Raw genomic sequence first — 24,158 nt, 5'->3', positions numbered from 1 at the left:
TTTTCTCTGGAATATGAGAAGTTTTGCTCATATTCCAGATCACTGGGGGAACCAATGCTGAGTTTGATGGGCACTCGTTTTGAGAGGGATCGCCTAATTTTTAGAAAGGATTTTACTTATATAGTCTGTTTTGAGAGCAATTTGTGTCTCCAGGGTTAGTGTTTTCCAACGTGGTCTGTGTGGGGCCTTGTCGGTGAATGTTTTTCCCTGGAATATGAGAGGCTCTGCTCAGTAGTAGGGTGAGCCTGTCACTGAGTCTGGTCTGGTTCCCGTTAAGGGGGGGGGGTAAAATTTCGAAGGAGTGAGTGGAGGGTTTTGCCTTGAGAGAGCAATTTGAGTTTCTAGGATTGGCGCTTTCTGGTAGGGCTTCTACCAGAGCCGTGCCGGTGGGTGCATTGATAGGGTGAGTTTGTCACTGAGTGGAACCACCACCACTCAGTCGGACGATCCTTCGGTCACTCGTTTAGAGCGGTCTGGAGGGGGGGGGGGGAATCGCCTAATTTTTAGAGGCCTTTATCTATACAGTGCCTGGTCTCTGAAGAGAACCAACCAGTTCGAAACAGCTGTCAGCAGTGAAACTTTATCAAAATGGACTAATAAAAGGCGAATATATAGACGTTTGGGCGGCGCCTATGTCTTTTAAGTAGTCCACGTTAAGGCAACTCGAGATGTATTTCCACATGGTATCTTGTCAACTTACGAAACTTTTATATTACTACATTCGGGTTTGAAATAACGTTGTATCTAATATCCACTGTTTATGTAATTTTGCGTCTTCGAACTGAAGCCTTTTGGCTCGTTATTTTAGTAATTGCTTTAATTTCATTTTTGTTCTAAGTGTTTATCAGAGCTTCTCATCCCCCCTCCCTTCTCGTATATAATACTAGATGGGGTTTAGATATATATGCGATATGAGATGTTTGCAATTGTTTGCCGTATTCCCGTGAAAGTGAGCAGATTATTCACTCGACTGCTGCGATGGCGAAAGTTGTGGACCTCAAAGCCTACCGATTTTCAATATCCTAGAGCTGGTGCGCTAGCTCCCTGTTGAAAATGAGAAGGCTTTTTTTTGTAAAGTCAATTAGCAAGTGTTAGTGCTCATGGAACATAACCGTATTTTACTTTTCAAATAGCAGCTTATCCACTGTTCTGTGTATTCAGAAATTTTATTTATTATATTTTATTATTATTAATTATTAATTAAGTATAAATTAACCTTACTGTTTGATCTCTCATTGAAGGATTCAAACAGCAATATAATAATATAATATATAAATCTATGAAAAAAATATACTTAAGCATTTTATATTATGCGTACTTTCTATTTGTGTTCATCATCTTCAAACCAAACAAACAAAAAAAGTCGATGTTGTATTTAGAAGTCAGCGTTTCTGCATTGCATCTCTAAACATAGTTAAAATGATAAGACCGCAGATTCATCTAATGAAATTTATCTTAAAATACTGTTCCGACGGCAACAAAATATTGTTGTAAAATTTTTTATCAGATTATCTAATCTTTTAATATGTGGTAAGTCAGTAGTCATTTAAAATTATTGTTAAACTACTTTTGTTTATTAGTTAAATTATCCGTTCACAGCTGAAATTTTGCGATCTGCCATTATTTGGCATGCGTTGTGGTGGACAGCTGTTCTGGACAAAGCTGTTTATGATTGACTGATGCAGTGATGTAGGGTATGAGTCCTCGTTAAGCTAAAATTTGTACAGAGGTAGGGTGTATTTTAATATGACATAATCTGTTCAGTAATGTTTTACTTCTGTGGATGTAATTATTTGGCCCTGACATAAAATGTTTTGTCAATAATTGTGAGTTCTTTCAAATGGAAACAAAGCTTGAAGTTTTACTAACCCTGTAAACTTTATATTTGGAGGCATGTACAAAAATAATAAAATTAATGATAAACGCTATACAACACAGAGGAGCTGCTTCTTACAACACTGGTGCGTGAAATATTTCATATCAAACATTTTTAATTATATTTTAAGACGATGCACATTTTTCTGCCAACAATATAACTGTCATTTCCAAATATTCTTCATGGCAACTAAATGTAATTTATTAAAACAAAATTTCTGTGTATTAAAAATTGGCAACATATAGTTGCAACTGACATCCAGAACTTTTTTAAAAAAAAAAAAAAAATCCCGAAAGCTATTTTCCAAATACATTGACAATTTCATATTGTTATCCCTTTTTAAAGGAAAGAAACAAAAGTGTTTTTTTTTTAAGAGATACCTTTTTGTTATTTTCTCCATTAATTTTATTATCTATTGTAAGTTTTGTTTATTTAGTATTTGTGTCATTAGATTTCATAAACATTTTTTTGATTTTGTATGTTCATCAGACGTTAATCTAAAAGATTGCAAAGTATTCTTATTTGTGTTTAAATATTCTCTGTTTTGGTTACCACATTTGTGTACTCATGATTAAGAAATGGACAACTGATATATGCCCAATTGGTTAGCAGAGTAAGTTTTCTCTGTGTTCTTAATCATTCAACTTAGTGACAGTTTGTCACATGAGAGGGATTTTGTTTGACAGCTGTATGTATAGCATGTTTTTTTTTAAAATATTGAGATTATGTTATAAAACATGTATTTTTAGGTACTTTATAATAATTTAAATGATTATGAATGTCAAGTATATCCAAAATCACTATTAAATGCATACTGTTGTGGAAGAGAGCATAAAATGAACCGTTGTGGTATGCATTGTAAAGACAATGAACTCAGACTATCTGAAGACTGGAATATTGAGCATGAGAAATTTAAGGGAATGTGCTTTGTAGAGCTTGACATACAGGAGAAGAGGTGATATGATTGAGACAACTTAGTGAGAGGAGGCTGTAAGATAGATATGGTATGGAGGGATGTTGCATAAATTAATAGAGAAATGGGAGAACAAAGAGTCGTTTCTGGAAACTGTACGCATTGTGCGAGTAAAGAATTGAAAAGGAGATTTTCTGCATGGCAAGTAGTGCATGACTGGAATGCATTACCAGAATGGGCAATGGATGCTCCAGTGTTGAATTGTTGTCTTAGAATTTGGCCTGTTGTAGTGAGTTTAGTTTATTTAGTTTCACCTCCAAAAGTGACCCAGAAATAATACTTATACTAAAAATGATTATAAAATGCATACCATTGTAGAAGAAAGCATTGAATCAAATGAGAGAGAAGAAAGAGATTGAGATTGGTAGTTCAAACTAGTATGATAACAAAAGAGAGGAATAAGAAAGAAATGAACACGTGCTGACAAGCAAAAGAGAAATACATGAACAATGGTAAGGATGAGTTAAAAGGCAAAATATTGCATTAGCTGTACAGACTCTATAATTACAGCTGTTGTGGATGAAACAGTGATGAAGATGTTTTCAGGTGTTTAAGGTTACAACTCAGAAGTGAATAATATATTTCATATGATCCTTAATGACTGCAAATATGAAAGAAAGAGTGAGCATGAAATGTATAACAAATTAGTTGAATGGAAAAGAAAGTGTTCATAAAGACATTGTAGGTTGGAGGTAAGAAGACATGCATAACAATAAACAAACGGAATTTATACAATTGTTAAGGGATAACAGCAACTTTAGAGTACAAGGGGATTAGGAGGGTTAATTATTGGATGCAAAATAAACTGAGACGTTTATTTTGCATCCATTTGGAAACTATCTTGCTCTCCTTAGTGGGATGCAAAAATTTCTATAAGCAAACAATGTGTGACACTACAAAACAGGTAATCACAACAGGCTTAGTTAGGGTGTAACTTGGAAGATTATCATGATGCAGTGAACTAAAATCATAGAAATCTGTATGATTTATGTATGAGAATTAATATAGGAACATTCCAACATTGTTCTATTTGAAAGAGACTGTCAGATTGCATTTCAAGATTTAGAAAGGAGAATAGGACTAGAACTCTGACAAAAAATCCCACCAGTTGTACTTAAGAGATGTGCTCCTGAACTAACACCTGTTTTTATATTCCACCTTACAGCATGGAAGCAAGCCTATATATAGCCAATTCAAAAAAAAAAATGATGTTTACCATTCAGCTATCAACGTATTACCTTCTCAATTACTTTGGAAAATACCTTAGTAGAGTCCAGTGTAATTAAGAAGATCAACAGCCAACTTCTTTAACTTCTGGAGAACTTTCAACTAATCAGCGACCACCCAATGGATTTTACTAAGCAAGATCCACAGCAGATATTCACTGGCATACACCACCCACCTCTAGAAATGTCATGGAGAGACGTGTGCAGTTGCACTTTCCATTTCCAAGGCATTTGATAGAGTGAAGGGCTTCTCAGCAAATTGGCATATTATGATTTTTGCCTTCTTTCTTTGTAATTGGATTGCACGTTTTCTCAAGAAGATCATTCACTGCATATAATGGAGTGTTTTCTTCAGATTTTCCTGTTAATGCAGATGTTCCTCAGGGCTCTGTTATTTCACCTTCTTTCTTATATATAAATGGCTTGCTCCCACTGACGTACCCTATTCAGTTTTGCTGATGATAGCACTCTCCACTCATCCTACTCCTGATAAACCTTATAATGCTCATTCATCTCAAGATTCTTGATATATAATAGATACCTAAACACTGATCTTCACACCATGTTGCAGTAGGGTAATATCTCATTCAGTAGTTCCAAAAACAAGTTTTTGCCTTTTTTCTTGCAAAAAAAAAAAAAAAAAAGACCTTCAGTTCTTTTCCACTTTTGATGATGTTCAGCTTGACCAGATCTCTCTTCTCACACTGACTTGTATTCCTAGGCTTTCCTGGCAAATCATATCACTTCTTCAGCTTACAGAGGACTTGGTATCATTTTTAGTGAAGACACCACTTCGTTTCTGTCCATTGCTTACTCTGTACATATTTAACATCTGCTCATCCTTGGTATACCACTCTCACATTTGGGATGGTGCACCTAAGACCCCCCCCCTCAAAAAATTCTTGCTGTTCAGAAGAGTGTTCATTGATTGATGATTCCTCTCTTAGACTTCCTTGAACCATTGTTTCATAAATGGTCATTTTCTGCATTGTCTCTTCTACAGATATCTCTGGGGACATTTCTGCTAAACCTACAGAACACAAGCAGCATTATTTTACAGTTGAGCTGCATCACTAAACCTGTTACTCCCAGTCATCTTTTATTCCAACTACCTCAGTTTTGTGGAACATCCTTCCCCATGAAGTGTTCCCCCAGGACTACAACATTCAGCTCCTCTAAGAAGAATTCAGCAGATTATTTCCTCTTGACCTCAGCTCGCGCATGGCATTTATTTGCTATAGGCCTTGTGGCCTCTCGTGTGTAGTATTGTTATAAAAAAGAAAATCAAAGATACAAGTACACTCGGGTCTCTTTTTATGCAGATCTTTTTTATGCGAATTTGAAGTTATGCGGTGCATAACTTCAAAACTTATGTATAGTACGCCCACAGATACGAGACCTTTCGACACTTCTGCACATGTCAACAGAAGGGAATCCATTTCGATAATAGGGTAATCCAGCATTCCCAAACTTTTCCTACAATGGAACACTTCACAAATCCTGAAATTTTCATGGAACACCTTTGTTATTTTGTAATGTATTAAATTAATAATTAATTGTTAATTTAGCTGATTATTAATTAATAATTAAGCATCAATTAAACAAACATCATTAAATTAATTTGTGCTACTTTTCATTGACATATCCCATTCTGATCACCAAAATTTATAATATTATTATAGTATTTACGAGTGACTGTAGCCTTTTTTTCCTGTGTGCTGATAGTTTTCCCCCTCTTTTTGTACATCTCCTGGAGATTGCTTTGTAGGCTGGAGGTGGATGAATCACTATCTGTTGAGTCACAAACATCTTCAAGAGATTTCTTAACACCAAAATTAAACAAAGTCCCTTGTCTCTTATTCATATTAAAATTTAAATCTGTAGGACTATTACTTTTAAAAAATTATGGCACTATGGTTTCGAAACAAGCACTTTCACCCTACAATACGAACTTGTGAAGAAAGTATTCAGTATTACTAGATTTGAGAACTGGATACAGACTGCCTTGATATTTAATTTCAGTGGAAAAATTTTCTTTATACATCTTTTCTAATTGGATCACTAACATTTGCAGCACTGTTATTTTGTTCAGTTTTGTGAAGAGGATAAGCTGCTCATTGTTGTAATCGGCTTGCAGGCAATTTTTATGGCCGGTCATAAACAGCGGTATTCCCTTTCCCGAATTTGAAAAGCTTCAATGTGTGAAAATTAACGATAATTCATGAATACTTCCACGTTTAAAAATACATGGCTTGGTCACTAACATTTGCTATTTGGAGATGTTATTTAGACATTCTGGGTCTGAGCTTTTCGACATTTACAAATATTATTCTCCTCAGGAACACAGTTTGGGAAACATTGGGGTAATCAATCCGTATTGTGGGATGAGTTGTTTATTATTACACAGCGGAAAATTAACTTCTCTTTTACTATCATTGTAGTTTTTAAAGTAGTAACTATTTTGCTTGTATAACAGTTGGAAAATTTTACCTATAACGCATGTGATTTCGCGTGTTGTTGACCAATTCGTTCATCGCCGCTGTACATAATGAACAGCGTGTTGCAGCACATTCTGGCATAACATGATAACGCGTAAGCAATGAGTGTTCATGAAGTTTAATTTTGCAAGTGAGTAAGTGTTTGTCTTTTTATTATTGAAAGCCTAAATTTTGCTAATTGTTATTTTAAAGATTTAATTTGGCCCAATGGAGAAAATTAGCACCAAAGAAAAGCAATTTCTTTGGAAATGAAAATTTCAATTTTAGATCCCTTAGCAAAAGGAGAGGGATCTATCGTGATTGGTAAACATTTTAATTTAGGCGAATCTACTATAAGAGCAATTAAAAAAAAAATGAAGTCGCAATAAGAAAATCTGTCATTTCTGGCACAAAACTAAGTGCCAAATTATCATCGTACTCAAAAGATGCTTTATTAGAAAAAAACGGAATGAGCACTCGTAATTTGGATTGAAGAATTAACACAAAGAAGAATTCATATAGGTGGTTATTTAATTAAGCAAAAAGCTCTTCGGTTTTATGAACAGATGAAGCAATTGGAGCCGTCTACTTCTGCTTCCCAGGCCGATAAAGAATTTTCGCTTAGCAGGCTTTTAAAAAGGAATGAACTTCATAACTTGAAGATTACAGGTGAGATTGCAGCAGCAGATGAAGAAGTAGCCAAAAATTTTCAAGAGAAGTTAGCCAAAATTATTGAAGATGGTGGATATTGTCTCGATCAAGTGTTTAACGCTGTTTCTTCCAAAACAATCCTGTTTCATCAGGATCATTTTGGAAGAAAATGCCTAGTCGAACTTACATCGCAAAGTCTGAGAAAAAAGCAAGTGGGTTTAAAGTAAGCAAAGATAGAGTAATGTTGTTAATTTGCAGCAGTGCATCAGGAGATTGAATATTGAAACCCCCCCCCCCCCCTCCTAGTAAATCGATCTCTAAGTCTAAAAGGCACAGATCTAAAACAGCTGCTGGTACAGTGGATGACTAATACAAAGACCTGGGTAACAACTGCTGTATTTACTGAATGGTTCAATAATTGCTTTGTACCAGAAGTAGAAACATATATGAAACAAAAAGCTCTCGATTTTAAAGTTTTATTAATTGTTGACAATGCATTAGGTCATTCGCATTTAGAACATCCAAATGTGCAGTTAGTGTTTTTTCCCACCCAATACAAGCATTATTCTGCCATTAGATCAAGGCATAATTGCTACTTTTCAAAAATATTACGTTAAGCACACTTTTCAATTTATATTGGATAAACTAGAAAATGAATCATTAACAGTAACTGACATTTGGAAAAAAATTTCTATTTTGGACTGCTTAAATCATGTTGCATCTGCTATTGCTGAAATAAGAGCACAAACTATAAATGCCTGCTGGAAAGCAGTTGGCCTGGAGGTGTTGCAAACATCTACATTAGCAGCTGAAACCATTACTTTTGCACATGAAATTGGTGGAGAAGGGTTTGATACGTTCAGAACGATGTAGATGAATTGTTTGTGGATAATGTCTTAAGTGACAATGATATTATTGAATATCAGTTAATTTTAGATATCGTCGAAGATCCAGAAAACAATAATGAAGGGAAGAAAAACCTGTACCCATAATTCCAAATATAATTTAAGAAGGTCTTGAACTCTGCAATAAATTGGAAAATCATCTTCTTGTTAATGACAAAAATTCTGAATGGGCATTTAAATTCCAACATGAGCTGAAGAACTATGCTTGGATATCGCGAGCTGTATAAAAAATTAGTGAAATCATCATCGCAAAGTTTAATCGCTGATTATTTTGTCAGAAGGAAAATCAGCACAGAACGAGGGTGAAGCTCATTCTGTTTGTGAAGAACCATTGCGTTTACCATACAGATCTAATGTGCTGACTATCTCTTCTGGTGATGAAAGTGATTTTGCACAAGTTCACAAACGTTGCCGAATATTGTCTAATAGCGACGATAATTCTGATGACAAAATGTAAAAAAAAAAAAAAGAAGTGTTACTTTTCAGTAAAATTAAAAGAATAAAGCTTTAAAACAAACTTAGGCATTCTTATTTTCTTGAATTTTCATAAACTTTTTATGCAATTTTAAGTTTATTTTAATTCATTGCTTCAGTTTTATGCGGTTTTAAAAAATTATGGAATGTATCCCTAATTTTTCAACATAAGTTAGGTCTTTTTTTGTGCGATTTTTAATATGCAGTTACTGCATAAAAAGAGACCTGAATATGTGTGTGTGTGATGTGTATGTATATTATTATTATTATTCAGGCCTCCATGGAGTCAAAAGACTCATCGTGGGAGGTCCTTCCTAAGAACATAAAGTCTGTCAAGACTCATCGAGGGAAGGTCCCCCCCCCAAGAAACACAAAGTCTATCATACCACTCCTTAAACTCATTGACCGTTCTCGCTCTCACCACTCCATCAAGCAATGCATTCCACGGTTCAACCCACCCTCCACGCAAAGAAACCACTCCTCACCCTCTTGCTCACAGTTTCCTTTCGTAACTTCCAGGGATGGCCTCTTGTCATCACTCTTCCCGCTGTTCAACCAAGCGAAAGAACTCCCCAGTGTCAGCCCTGTAACCACTTCTCAGCAGTTTAAAAGTCTCAATCATATCACCTCTCCTTCTTCTATCCACCAAACTCTGCAGTCCACATTCCCTCAGCTGATCCTCGTAACTATCCTTGTACAGTCCTGAAACCGTCTTTGTATCCTTTCCACAGTTAATTTATCCCCTTCAAATCCTGGAGACCAAATCTGAGAACAGTAGTCCAAGTGTGGTCTGATCAGAACGGAATGATAACCCTCTTATCTCTGCAGGTCAGTGTCCTTCTCATAATTGCAGCAATTCTCTGTGTTACCTTCACCACCTTTGCAATATGTCCCCTAAACTTCAGGTTTCTATCAACCATCAACCCAGATCTCTTGTCTCCCCTACTTCCTTCAGCATAACTCCTCCCATAGAATATGCTGCATCCCATCGATGTTTCCCAAATCTCAAGACCTTACATTTTGCTGCATTAAACTGACACCCCCATTCATATGCCCACATATCTAGCTTATTCAAATAATCTTGCAGGGCTACCACATCTGCACTATTACTAATAATCCTTCCCAGCTTCGCATCATCCGCACACAACTGAATATCCCCTTGCAATCCACTGGCAATGTCATTGATATAAAGGTTAAACAATATAGGTCCTAGTACTGAGCCCTGTGGGACCCCACTTGTAACCCTCTGCCTCCTTTAAACTGCTCCACCATACACAATTGCAGCAATCTCTGATACCTATCAGCCAGCCAATCCTGAATCCAGTTGACCAATCTGACATCCAGACCCATGTGCTGCAACTTAAATATCAGCTTATCATGTGGCACCCTGTCAAATGCCTTTGCTAAGTCTAAGAAAATGGCAGTATATGCCTTTCCCTCATGTAATGTTCTTGTAACTTTATTATAAAAGGCTAGCATATTGCTAAAACAAGAGTGTCCTTTCACAAATCCATGTTGACTCTCACAGATAACATTACCCTCATCTGCCCAATGTTGTATACGGTCCTTCACTACTTTCTCCAAGATCTTAACAACTACTGATGACACACAGACTGGCCTATAATTAGACACTTCCAGTCTATTACCACCCTTATGCAATGGCATATTCTTACCTTCCTTCCATTCCCTGTGCCGAAGCCAAACTTTCATTGAAAAGCCAGGTTAAAGTGTGTGTATGTGGGTGTGTATATATGTGCGGATATATATATGTGTGGGTGTGTATATATCTTATGTTTGCCGATGATCTAGTACTGATATCCCACAACCCAACCTAGAAGAAATTGATAAAAAAGTATACACAAACAGAAGTAACATGGGCTTAGAAATGAATCTAGAAAAAACAAAATGGATCAAAAACATCTACACGAGTGACAGTCACCTATGTATTGATAACATCCCTATAGAACAAGTTGACTCATACAAGTACTTAGGACAAACATTAAAAATGAATAACGATTTATCTGAAGAACTAGTAAAAAGAAAGAAAGCTGCATGGCTCTCATTCAACAGACTAAAAGAAACACTTACTGATCCAAATCTTGACATCTTTCCAAAGGCAAAACTATTTAATAGTGATATTCTACCATCACTCACATATGGATCAGAAACATGGAACACGACAAGAAAAGAAGAAGAGACTCTCAGAATAACTCGGCGTTCAATAGAACACAGGATTTGTAACATCAGCAGAATGGAACATGTTAGAAACACGGAACTAAGAAAGAGATCAGGCATAAAAGATGTGGTAACTGCAGTATATGAAAGCAAGATGAGATGGGTAGGTCACATAGCCAGACTCAACAGATGGACATATAGAATACTCAACTGGCAACCAAGAATGAAGAGAAAACCAGGAAGACCACCTACAAGATGGGAAGATCCACTAGTGAAATCTATGGGTATAACATGGAAGAGAGTGGCTCAAGATCAAGAGATCATTAGAAGCATCTTTGTGACCTGCACTCATGGAGAAATCTTGAGTGAAACATGGTTCCATCAAGGTTGTGTGCGTGTGTGTGCGCGTGTGTGCGTGCGTGTGTGTGCACGTGTGTGCGCGTGTGTGTATATGTGTGCGCGTGTGTGTATATGTGTGCGCGTGTGTATATGTGTGCGCGCGTGTGTGTGTGCGTGCGCGCGCGTGTGTGTATATGTGTGCGCGCGTGTGTGTGCGTGCGCGTGCGTGTGTGTATATATGTGTGCGTGCGTGTGCGTGCGTGCGCGTGCGTGCGTGTGTGCGCGTGCGTGTGTGTGTGCATGCGCGTGCGTGTGTGTATATATGTGCGCGTGTGTGCGCGTGTATATGCATGGGTGTGGGTGGGTGTGTATATGCGTGGGTGGGTGGGTGTGCGCATGCGCGCGTGTATGTGCGCATGCGTGTATGTATGTGTGTGTGTGTGTGTGTGTGTATGTATGCATGTGTGTTTGTGTGTGTGTGTATATATGTGCATGTACACTCAACAAAATACTAAAACAAATCGATATTGTTATTATTACACGACACCTCCAGAGAGCACAAAGACTCATTGAGGGAGAGCACCTACTATACAACTCTGTCTCCACCACCACTAGTATTTTCAGACAATCGCAAAGATCCATGCCCATGGAGGGATTCGAACCTGCAGCCTATTGGCTGGAGAGCGGATACACTAACCACTTGGCCAACCTGGCTGGCATGAATACACACACACACACACACACACACACAGAGCTGCCAGAGATGTTCCAGTTTTGGTTGCCATATTCCAAACTGTTGCCACAATCTGTGAAGAATGGAATTGTCCAAAATGTCATGTGAGGCATCAGCATATAAAGATACTGAACCAGTTGAGCCCAGTCCCAACCAAGGAAAAGTGACCCAGGCTATTATGCTACCACCTCCAAATTTCACGATCGATACGCGACATTCTTGTAAGCATTATTCACCAAGCATCTGTAAGGTTCAGACATACCATTGGATAGCTATATTGTGTACTGCAATTCATCGCTTCCCAGGACCCTCTTCCATTGATCCACAGTCAATGTTCAAATTGATGGTGTTGTTTGCACCATTCCTGACAACACTGGACACTGCCAGATGTAATGAAGGGCTTGTGAGGCGCAGCGACCATGACGCCCAATAGCAAACACCTCCCATCAAATAGTTCTGTCATTAGCATCCATTCCTTAGCTCATGTGGAAGTCATTTGTGATAGTTGCTAATGCTGATTGATGATTTTGTGACAGCACACTTAAGAATTTGCTGGTCCAATTTGTTAGTTTCTTTGGCCTACCAATTCGAGGGAGAGATTTGGTTCCATCAAGTTTCCACTTTATGATAACCTTGCTGACAGTAGACCAAGACACTTAAGAAACTTTTTAAATTGTCAGTGATTAATCCACGGGATTTTATAAAATTAATCGTTGAAACCACAACTTTCATGACATGTTCAAATCCAAGTTTCTTAGGGCACAAGCTCTCCTGGCGGATTATACAGTGGAATTGTATCAACTCATTGTCGTGTCGTCCCAAATGCTGTTTCAATAATGTTACCAATCCAGAATTAGCTCCTATCATGGAAAGAGCTCCGTCAGTTGTGATACTTGATAATTTTGTCAGATCTAAATCAATTTTGGAATACTGTTCCCATAGCCCAGTGAACATGTCATTACCTTTCGTTTGATCTGACAATGAACTCATTCCAATCAGCTCCTCACTTACCTCAAACTATTGCATTATTCCACATGCAAATATTAACAACTTGGCTGTGAAGTAATGTCAGTTGATTCATCAATAGCTAATGAAAAATAGGCAAATTTCTTTGAATAAGATGTTAATTGATCCTTTACATTTTCTGACATTGCACAGTCTTCTTTGCACAGTCATCTTGTTTAACTGAATTTTATCAAAATTTTTGGCTGATTCAGGACAAATTTTTTTAGCAGCTATCTCAAGGCAATCTTTAATGAAATCTCCGTCTGTAAATGGTCGGCACCTTTTTTGCTATAAGGCGAGATATTTCAAAATTTATTTCTGTTGCGATTTCCGAATCTTGAATAGGTTTTGTAAACAGCACTTGCTGACCTGTCAATTCTCGTTTCAAAAACGAAATCTTTTGTTTACATAGTTCTTCGGGTAGATTTGAAAATGTAGAATGCAGACTTTCATAGTGTCTCCTTATATTGTATTCTTTTGGTATGGCTACAGCACTTTTGCAAATCAAGCACACGATATTATTAAACGACTGCACAATACCATATTTTTCGGTCCAGCTATCATGAAACTGCCGTTTTTCATCCTGTAGTTTGCAATTCCTACTTGGCCCTGCTTTATCCATTGTAGAATTTATTTTTTACCGTTTCCTAGGGGTGATAATTAATTGTAGCAACTGCACCTACAAAAACAAAATACTCATATAACAAATAGATGAATTATAAAATTTGTTAACATTATTACTAACCGATTATCGTAAGTAGACAGGCAATCGTGAAGTCACAGCTACTTTGCTTTGCGCATGTACCATTTTTAAAAATTACCTATCGTGTAACTTGTTAAAGTTAAAATAATACACGGTGAGGCAGGCCACCAGCAAATCAACGGAGGGCCACAGTCTGTGCATTCCTACTTTAAACCAATGGTTCTTAATCTGATGTGGGTATGGTAGTGCATCCTTGGAGGATGCTGTGTAAACGATGAGGAGAGGGGCAGTAAGCATTATAATACTACTAATATAATAAAAACCAAAAATTCCATATTTAATCTAGCATCCTATTGTATGTTTGGCAACACTGTTTACAATATTGTATATTTGGCAATATTGTTCAAATTTATTTGCTACTTATTTTTTAGAATTTTTACATCGACAGTTAAGTAATTGGGCTACTTTTTGTTCTGAATTTTCTATATTGAAAATAATTAATTTAGGCTATTTTTAGCACAATCCACTTCTTTTATAAACTTTATCTGCTACTTTTCCTAATGCTTATCTGACAACCCTGGTTTGCAGTGTACATCTAGCCTGTGGTATTGTGTGGACCCATTAAAATGACTGAAAAAAGAAAGTGTCATCAGTATTCAAGTGAATATTTAAAATATGGAGTTATTCCACCTATGAATAATGAGCAATTATCAGTATACTTAATATGTGAAAAAAACTTGCTAAAATGAAGGAATGAAGCCTTCAAGAATGATTGAACATTTAAGAACAAAGCATCCAAAGATAGCAAAAAAGGATGTGGAGTATTTTCATGAATTAAAGAATAAATTTAAAAATCGTCCTGGATTTAAAGGGTTGGTTGTAAAACAAAGTAACCAACAAGAGAAGGGATTGTTGTCTTTTACAAACTTTCAAAATTAATTGCCAAATGTGGAAAGCCACATACTATTGGCAAAACCCTCATCTTACAGACTATAAATGAAGTTTTAGATATGATGATTGGCCCAGGTAAAAGTAATATAATGTTGTCAGTTCCTCTCAGTCATAGTTCAGTATCAACAAGAATTGACGAAATGGCAAAGGACATTGAAAAAAAAACTTTCTGTTGATTTAAAAACCATAGAATTTTCTTTGCAATTCAGTGTGATTACTTTGTGACAGTGAAGCTTTGTTAATGGCCTACGTGCATTATATAAATACTAATGAAGAAATTATTGAAGAGTTTCTATTTGCTGAACAACTGAAAATTGACACAAAAGGTTCTACAATTTTTAAGGTTTTTAAGGACATTTTTTTTTTAATGTTAAAAACATTCCTCTCACAAATATTATTGCATGTGCAACTGATGGAGTACCAGCTATGATAGGTCATCACCATGGATTTATAGCACATTTAAAAGAAGCAGTTCCAATTATCTTTACAATTCACTGCATTCTTCATAGGCATCACTTAGCTGCAAAACATCTTAGCAGTAGTTTACTTAAGACTTTTGATAATGTTATTAAAGCAGTGAATAAAATAAAAGCCCAGTCATTGAATACCTGTATTTTTTTGGAAACTTTGCAATGCAAATGAAGAAGAATTTGAGCATCTTTTGCTTCACACTGAAATCAGATGGTTCTCAAATGGAAACTGTCTGTGACACTTTAATGATCTCTATGATAGTGTTTTGGAATTTCTTGATTCATGTGATGAGAACATGTGTAATGTTCTAAACAAAGGAAAAGGTTGACATTACATATCTTTCCAATATTTTACAAACAAAAATTTCTTCCATTCAGTTCACCAACATTTGAGGCATAAACACCAACCTAGATGATGTGCACCACCACCTGGAGATATCCAAACCTGATCTATTTTTGACCAAACCCCCACATCTGCTATAACAACAACAGCCCATCTTAACTATCCAAACTGCACCTGGTATAATTCCTTTAACCAGAAGAGTGATACTTATCTTTTTCTGTAATCCAATATTCTTTACTTGAGGATGCCTAATCTTGAATATCCCTTTTACGTATGGAGGATGGCTTCACTTTTAGGGAATATGGGATGCAGGAAATCAGATTTCAAGAATAAAAAGTTAGATTTCAGAACTGGAGAAAATGGTAGAAACAGCAGATGAATGATGCATAATAAGGCAAGGAAATCTTAAGCCACAGAAGATATATATATATATATCTTCTGTGGCTTAAGATTTCTTTGGAGAATGGAAACAGTTTCTGACTGAGGAGAAGAGAATCTTCTTTTCTTATATATACGAGGGTGGTCTGAAAAGTTCTCAGCCTAACAATGAAAAAACAAATTTATAATTTCAAAATTATTTTTATTTTTCAACATAATCTTTCTTAAGACTAATACATTTATTCCAGCAATGCTCCAGCACCATTATCCATCCCTGTAGAGGTTCTCAGTAAGATCTGCAAAATACCTCTCTACAGCTGCAATCACCTCTTGATTCGAAGAAAAACGTTAACCAGTGAGGAAGAGTTTTAGTTTTGGGAAGAGATAGAAGTTAGAGGGAGCCAAATCTGGGGAATAGGATGGATGTTCCAACAATTCATAGTGAAGATCCCTTAATTTTCTCATTGCCAAAACACCTTTGTAGGCAGGTGCATTGTCCTGATGAAAGATGATTTTTTCTTCTGCAAACCAGGTCGTTTCTCACGAATTTTTTCGTCTCATCTAGTCTGGTTAAAATATCGGAATAATATTCCTCGGTTATTGTTTTACCCATTTCAAGATAATTAATAAACAAAATGCCTTTTTGCATTCCAAAACACCGATGCCATTACCTTTCCTGCTGATGGAACAGACTCTGTCGTCTTTGGTGCTGAACAACCGGCTTCTGTCAAACTGTTTTGACTGTTGTTTGGATTCTGGTGTGTAATGGCGAATCCAAGTCTCATCTATAGTGATAAATCGACACACAAAATAGGTTTTATTCTTCTTAAAAAGCTCCAAGCACTGTTCAGAGATTTTCATGCGAGTGCATTTTGATCTGCTGTGAGCAAACACTGCATCCATCTCGTGCAACACTTTTTCATTTGCAATTCTTCATGCAAAATATATCCTACATGTTATTTTAAAATGCCTATAGTCTCAGCAATTTCACGCACTTTGTCTCACTGGTCATCCATTACCATATCGTACACTTGATCAATGATTTCTTGGTGTTGTTACACTTTTTGGATGTTATAAGATATATCCACAGAAGATATATCTTCTGTGGCTTAAGATTTTCTTGCCTAATTATGCATCATTCATCTGCTGTCTCTACCATTTTCCCCCAGTTCTGAAAATCATTCCAACTTCTTATCCTGGAAGCCTGATTTCCTGCATTCCAAACTCCCTAAAAGTGAAGTCATCCTCCTTGGCACATATTTAATGCCCACACCTGTAACTGCTCCCTTTTTTCCAGGGAGCAGTTACAGGTGTGGGCTCAAAAAGAAGTAGAGGTATATGCTGTAAACAATTGCCTAAAACATTGTTCATCTCCTGATAATCCTCTCCAATAATCAACACTGAATGTTTTCTTAATTAGTTCTTCCAAGTACACTGTTGAGGTGACTGTCCTCTCTTGGTGATTCAAATCTCAATCTCATCCGTGTTTCATAATCTCTAGTGGAATGCACTCCTCAGCTCAGCCACTCACATCCACGTGTACTTTGGCTCAACAATACCGATTGGATAGATTCTCCTCTCTTCCTCTTTGGTCAGACTACTGTTTCCATTCTCCAAATACAGTTGCTTGTTGTCATCTTGTTATAGAAACTATCCATGTTGGAATGAAAGCCTTTAATCCTCACTCTGTTCAAAATTCCTGCTCTATATCCATTCCATGGGTTTCCAAAAGTGTGCCAGGAGGAGGTTCAAGAAATGAAAACAGCTTACCATGTTTGCTGATAGTGAGACAAAATTCCAGCTTCATTTATTCACATCCTATACTGAGATCTGCTTGAGAAACCATCATTAATGGTAAAATCTATCAGCTGGCCACTGTTATCTACTTCCTTAATTACTAACTTCCTCTCCTCTCACTTCCTAGTATATACAAGATTCCTTTCCTTGTATACATTTGTGACCAATATGTCTAGTAGACTGTTCCTTGAACAGCCTGCATAGAATCAAATAGGAAAATATTATTATTTACTGCATTAAGTATAGACATGAATTTTTTTTTTTTTTTTGAAATAGTAGTTGATCTTAAAAAAACCGACCTAGTGTCAATAAATGTTTTATAAAACTCCTTAAGATATGAGAAACTAATTCTTAGAACTTTTGGCCAATGAAGACAAGGACCACAGAGGGTAGCCTCTCTCAGGACTTTGAGCATTCAATATGATCTCTTCCACTTATTGCATTGTTTGGAATACAATATGGTCCAAGAAATGAAAACAACTTATCATATATGGCTGATGGTGACACAAAACTCCAGCTTCATTCACATCCTATACTGAGATCCGCTTGAAAACCATCCTTAATAGTGATTTTTTCCATTTTTTTTTCTCATTTTATTTTTTTTCATTTTATTTATATTATTTTATTTAATTTCAATTTATTTTCATTACATTCAAAAATTAGCTTCATGCAATAATCTTAAATATATAATCACTGATTGTTCATATTTCTTATTCTGTTTCTTCTTTTTCCCACATTGACATTGTTTTCAAAATTTTCAGTTGCCTGTATATCTGCTTATTTTTACCCAGTCTATCATATTTGATAGAATGGATAAAAAGTCAGTTCTCAAATCACAAGGAGGATTAACCACCAAGTCTAACACCATTAGATTCTATATGTACTTACTCTTCTTATTTACAATACCTATATAACCCATGTATATACATATAACCCCTGTTAATAGTTCTGAATTGTGCCATTACTTTTTTTTTCAATTTATAGTTTTTCCTGCACATTTCTTCATCACCTTTCAGTCCAGTACATAGCTTATTATTGTAATGAGTAAAGACAGAGATGAGACTTTCATGTTGTCATCCATTAAGTGTAATTCACTCAGAACTATCAGATCTAGTCCTCACATTTAATATGCATGTTCTTGATCATAACTGTTTCAGCTTTCCCTGTATTTATCTTTGCAAGACTTTCCTCAAAACTTTTTTTTTTCACTTGAATCTAATCAAAGGCATATTCTTATCTCTCAGTTTCTTTCTATCATTTTCCTTACAGCAAAAATAAAACCAAACTGCCTTTTCTCTGGATTTCTTTAAAAGTATAACATCTGCATAAAGTAAAGAACTGAGATTAACATCTCCAATTTTGATGGCAGGTTTAATACCACTTTCCTTCATAAAATGAATAACAATGGGGATAATATACATCCTTGTGTGACACCAGATGTAATATCAAACCATTTTCCTGTATTTGCTTCAATTGAAGTAACTGCTGACTTACAACTCAAATAAAGACTAAGTATTGCTTGATATAATGTCCCATTGGCACCATATAACTGGTGCCAATGGGACATTTCATAAAAGCATTTCAAACAGCTTTTCTCTTGGCACCTTGTCATATGCCTTTTTCAGATCTATGAAACATAAATACAGATCTTTGTTATATTCCCACAATTTCTCAACTATTTGTTGTAAAATGAAAACCTGACAACCTCTATTTGGCCTGAATCCAGCTTGTTCTTCACTAAGCTTCCCTCCACAATCCTTCTCAACTGTTTTTCAAGTATACTTGCATAAATCTTACCAGGGACAATAGGAAAATACCCCTGTAATTCTCAAATTTGGTTTTATTTCCCTTTTAATATATGGTTACTACGAGAGCTCTATTCCAATCATCCAGAATTCGTTCTGGCCTTCTGAACTATGCAGTGCAGCCACTGTAAGACTTATACCTCCATACTTCAGCATTTCTGTTTGAATATCATCTATCCAGCTGCCTTTCCACATTCAGACTTTTTTCTACTTCAAGTATGGATGTGTATTCTCGATTGTATGCCTGTTGAGTATTTTTTTTTTTTTTACCACTGTGCTGTCACTGGTTTCATTTACCAATTTTTTGAAGTAATTACTCCCATACATCAAGGATATCTTTATCTCCAGTTTTCATGTCACCTTTATCATCTCTAATTCCTTGAACAGCACTTGCTCCTCAATTTCTCAGCTTTTTCAACAACCTCTGGAATATTTTGCCTCCTTTCTGATATTTATTTTCTATGTTCTTACCAAATTCTTCCCATGACTTGTTTAGCTTTCTTACATTTGTCACTGTATTTTCTAAGAGCACAAGTGGATTTATTTGCCAGGAACTTTCAATATGCTTTCTTCCATTCATTCACTGCCTCTTTAACTTCCTGTGTCCACCATGGAGTTCTGATTTTTCTATCCTTGCAGACAACCTCACCACATGCTTCTCTGGCTCAATCAATCAATTTTTTTTTCAGCGCTTGCCACTGAATCTCCAAGGTTTGGTTCCTGTTCTCAAAGTCTTTCATTTCTTTTTTTGAATAATGTTTGTGTGTTTTAGTCTACAGTTCACATCTGAGAGCTTAGCCTTTATTCGCTTTAAAACTTTGTTACATGCTCTTGTTTTCAAAATGAAATTCAGTTTTATCCTGCTCAAGACTGAATGGTGATTACTACCAATTTCAAATCATCTCTACACTCTGATCTCCTGTACCAGTAAACATCACCATCAATGAGACTTTTCTTGCCTCTTCTCTAGATGTGAATTTATGCACATTTTTATATTGGAACATTGTGTTAGTAATAACCAGTCCATGTCCTGAGCAGAAATCTAACAGGTGCTTGCCATTATTATTAGCTTTGCTCTTTTCTCCAAATTTTTCCAAAATGTTTCTGTATGTCTGGTAATCATTCCCTACTCTGCTATTTAGATCTATAACAAGGACCAACTTTTTGTTTTTCATTGTGTCAGTTGCTTTCTCTAAAGCCTCAAAAATTTCATCCACATTTTTTCTTAGTAGAACCTTCTGTGGGAACATAGGTACAAATAAGTTTCATTGTCCAGTTCCCCACTCTTATATTTTTCCACATCACTCTACTTGAAATTGGCTGCCATTCAAGAAGATTATTCTTGTATTTAGTATTAAATACTATAGCTATGCCTTCTTTTCCCTGATTGTTATTGCCAGAATATAACATTTTGTATTTGTTGCTTAGAAAGATCTCACCAATTTTTGTCTTTCTTTCAGTCACCCCTATTATGTCAATCTGGTACTTATCCATTTCTTTGCCATTGAGGCTTCTTATATTGATAGTAGTGATTTTGAACTCTGATGTTGTGTTGGGGTGCATTTCAGGATTTGTTCCGGTAGTTGACTTTTCGCTGTTTGCCTTGGTTTCCTGCAAAAACAATAGGAGCCTTGTTTAACTGGGTGATGCCCCAGCCGGCATGAAATTCTGTCATGTTGTACCATCATTTTACATTGTGGTTTAAGCCAATAAGAATACAGTTTGGTTGGCTAAATCTCAAATTGTCAGCCCATCCTCATTTGTTCAGTATCCTGGTAGATACCTAACAGGTATCTACCATTTGTGCACTATCCTTCCTTTCCTTTACTTACAAATCCGTTGAACAAATCTGTATTGTAGACTACTTGAACTGATAATTTCAAAAATAACATAACATAAAATAACATGTTTTATACTATGCTGTGCAATTGTATCTTATGTGTAATTTTTCTCTAGAATTCCTCAAAAAAAAAAATTAGTGCTCTGTGGATGATTCTAAACATGAATTATTTTTTATACTGAAAATGGATATGGATATTGAACATATTTTGTTTAAGCACTTAAACTAATGGCAAAGGTATGTTGTTAATTTCCATTATCCTAAATTAAATTTAGGGTATATATATATTTTTTTTTTTTTATTTTGAAAAAAAATCTTTATAAGAGTAACTGTTATATTTTTTTTTAATATTCTCTTCTTTTTCCACTATGTAAGAATACTATATTGAAAATATAACATTCAAAAATGCTTTATCCTTATTTTATCTCAAAGGCTACTTTTATCTTACTTGCTACAAAATTTTTTGACATTTTAATGGAGAGTGTGACAACCATATATATATATATATATTTAAAAAAAAACTGCTTTATTTCCCTTATAGGGAGTAGGTGGGGCCATTTAAGCCTATCTAACTTTTGAAGACTGAGGAAGCAGTTCAGTCTGACACATCTTTGACTACTGTGTGCAGATTTGGTCACCTGGGTTTCTTGGGGATCAGGTGGTGCAGAAGATTCAAAGATGAGTGACCAAGCTGGGGACAGGTGTCTGGAATGCTGTAGAATGAGGATACACCCTCTGTCCAAAGAGAAACCGAACTTTTCGAAAATAGAAGAAACTAATGGCACCACCTGTTGTATCTTTTTGTTATGGAAAGCCGCAACCTTCATTAATGTTGTGTCAACTGTTTATGACATTTCTTTCATTAGAAGCCAAGTTATAGTGCCAAGAATGACAGTGTGTTTTGACGAATGGTCGGAAAATGAGTTTCAAACAGAGAGCTGCGAAATGCATCAGATGCTTCATAAAGCATACGGTGATGAATGCTTATCCTGTACTCAAGTTCATGAGTGGTTTAAGCGATTTCAAAGTGGTTTCATTTGTGGACTACAAATGAAACCACTTTCTACAAATTTAGTTGATAGACAGAAAAGAGAAGACTCGATAGAAACTTTTAAGATATTAAAGGGGATTTATAAAATTGATGCAAAGAGCTTCCGTAGCTCGGTCGGTATAGACGAAGCCCTTTCATCAGAAAGACCTGTGTTCGATTCCTGTCGATGTGAACCTTTATCTGGTCTCTTTCAACTAAAGGTGAGTTAGCCAGCCTTATATGAAAGTAGAGGGTTTTTTTCTCCTGGAAACACTGGTTTTTCATCCCTCAGAACAGACAAACCAGCCCCGTGAACACATGCTGCTACAGTCAAAAAATATATCCCCCCCCTTATCAGCAGGCTTGCCACAGGCCGGCTGGGGGTTGTGCTAACAAAGTCGTATGTAATGTAATACATGGAACTTGCATTGGAAGTGGGATAAACATGCAGAGGAAGAGAGAATAAAATTGATGCAAAGGAAATTTTCGAATATATGACAAATAGTCAGAGAACTAGGGGCCATCTGTGGAACTTGTGCATGAGTGTGGTTAATTAGAGGTGTGTGGACACAATTTTTTGAACAAAGAGTGATGAATGAGTGGAATGGATTGTCAGAATTAGTTGCGAGTTCCCTGACAGGGAATGAGTTTAATGAGAGTTATGATAGATTTTGTGTGTAATAATAGTTAGTTTGGTTTTCCCACAATTAGTCTCTGAACTCCATGGAGATACTGTATTATAATAGTAATAATCTCCACCAGTAACCAATCAGAAATAGCTCCCAAGATTATCACTAATTATAAATGGTCTCCACTGAAGAGACGGCTGACAAGTGCCACCATCTTGTGGTCCATAATTCTAAAACTATGAGGGTGGTTTGAAAAGTTCTCGGCCTCGACCATAGATGGCAATATCAGTAAGATTTTTTTCTAAGTTAGTACATCTGTCATAAGCGTTCATGTGAAATTGCAAGTCATTCTATCAAATAGTTTGTTTTATACAGCTATCTAAAGCAAAAGTGTTGTCTATAACCCTTGAAATGGATAAAATTGAGTATCGTGCAGTTATAAAATTCTTTGTGAAAGACGGTTTAAGTTCATAAAAGTTTATGGGCACTCTTCTTCTTCATTTTCGACAATTAAGAAATGGACTGCCACGTTTAAATATGGGCATTCCGCCCTTGAAGACGATCCACATGAAGGACGTTCAAAAAGTGTAATAACACCAGAAATCATTGATCAAGTGCATGATATGGTATTGGATGACCGGCGAGTCAAAGTGCGTGAAATTGCTGAGACTATAGGCATTTCAAAAGAACGTGTAGGATATATTTTGCATGAAGAATTCAAATGAAAAAGTTTTGTGCAAGATGGGTGCCCCATTTGCTCACAGCAGATCAAAAACACACTCTCATGAAAATCGCTGAACAGTGCTTGGAGCATTTTAACAAGAATAAAACTGATTTTGTGTGTCAATTTATTACTATGGATGAGACTTGGATTCACCGTTACACACCAGAATCCAAACAGCAGTCAAAACAGTTTGACAGAAGCCGGTTGTTCAATGCCAAAGAGGACAGTCAGTTCCATCAGCAGGAAAGGTCATGGCATCGGTGTTTGGGGATGCTAAAGGCATTTTCTTTATTAATTATCTTGAAAAGGATAAAACAATAACTGGGGAATATTATTCCAATCTTTTAACCAGACTAGACGAAAAAATTCGTGAGAAATTTCCTGATTTGCAGAAGAAAAAAAAATCATCTTTTATCAGGACAATGCACCAGCCTATTTTTTTTTTTTTTTTTTTTTTTTTTTTTTTTTGCAATGGGAAAATTAAGGGATTTTCATTATGAATTGTTGGAAGATCCATCCTGTTCCCCAGATTTGGCTCCCTCTGACTTCTATCTCTTCCCAAAATTAAAACTCTTCCTTGCTGGTTAGCATTTTTCTTCAAATCAAGAGGCTGATTGCAGCCTGTAGAGGGGTATTTTCAGATCTTACTGAGAA

At 36.1% G+C, this 24,158-nt stretch overlaps 1 protein-coding gene across 10 annotated transcripts in view; it reads left to right on the top strand.

Annotated features, from left to right (window-relative positions):
• Positions 1 to 1,397: 1,397 nt before the first annotated feature.
• Positions 1,398 to 24,158, top strand: part of LOC150110302 (F-box/LRR-repeat protein 20) — a 325,839-nt gene continuing 303,078 nt past the window's right edge. For 5 of the 10 annotated variants that reach the window (XM_090392641.1, XM_090392698.1, XM_090392690.1 and 2 more), the window contains exons 1-2: positions 1,597 to 1,729; positions 21,238 to 21,358. In XM_090392641.1, coding sequence (XP_090248767.1) covers positions 21,350 to 21,358 — 9 coding nt within the window. In that variant the 5' untranslated portion in view covers positions 1,597 to 1,729; positions 21,238 to 21,349. Of the gene's footprint in view, positions 1,531 to 1,595; positions 1,730 to 21,237; positions 21,359 to 24,158 lie in introns of those variants that run through there. The other 5 variants (XM_090392658.1, XM_090392667.1, XM_090392650.1 and 2 more) reach the window with 4 other exon arrangements.

This window comes from Typopeltis vanoorti, chromosome 1 (assembly GCF_054136105.1).
Source record: "Typopeltis vanoorti isolate ZY-2024b chromosome 1, IOZ_Tvanoo_1.0, whole genome shotgun sequence".
In the NCBI taxonomy this organism is placed as follows: domain Eukaryota; kingdom Metazoa; phylum Arthropoda; class Arachnida; order Uropygi; family Thelyphonidae; genus Typopeltis; species Typopeltis vanoorti.
The sequence above is the reverse complement of the archived record's forward strand: the minus strand, read 5'-3'. Positions and strand labels throughout refer to the sequence as shown.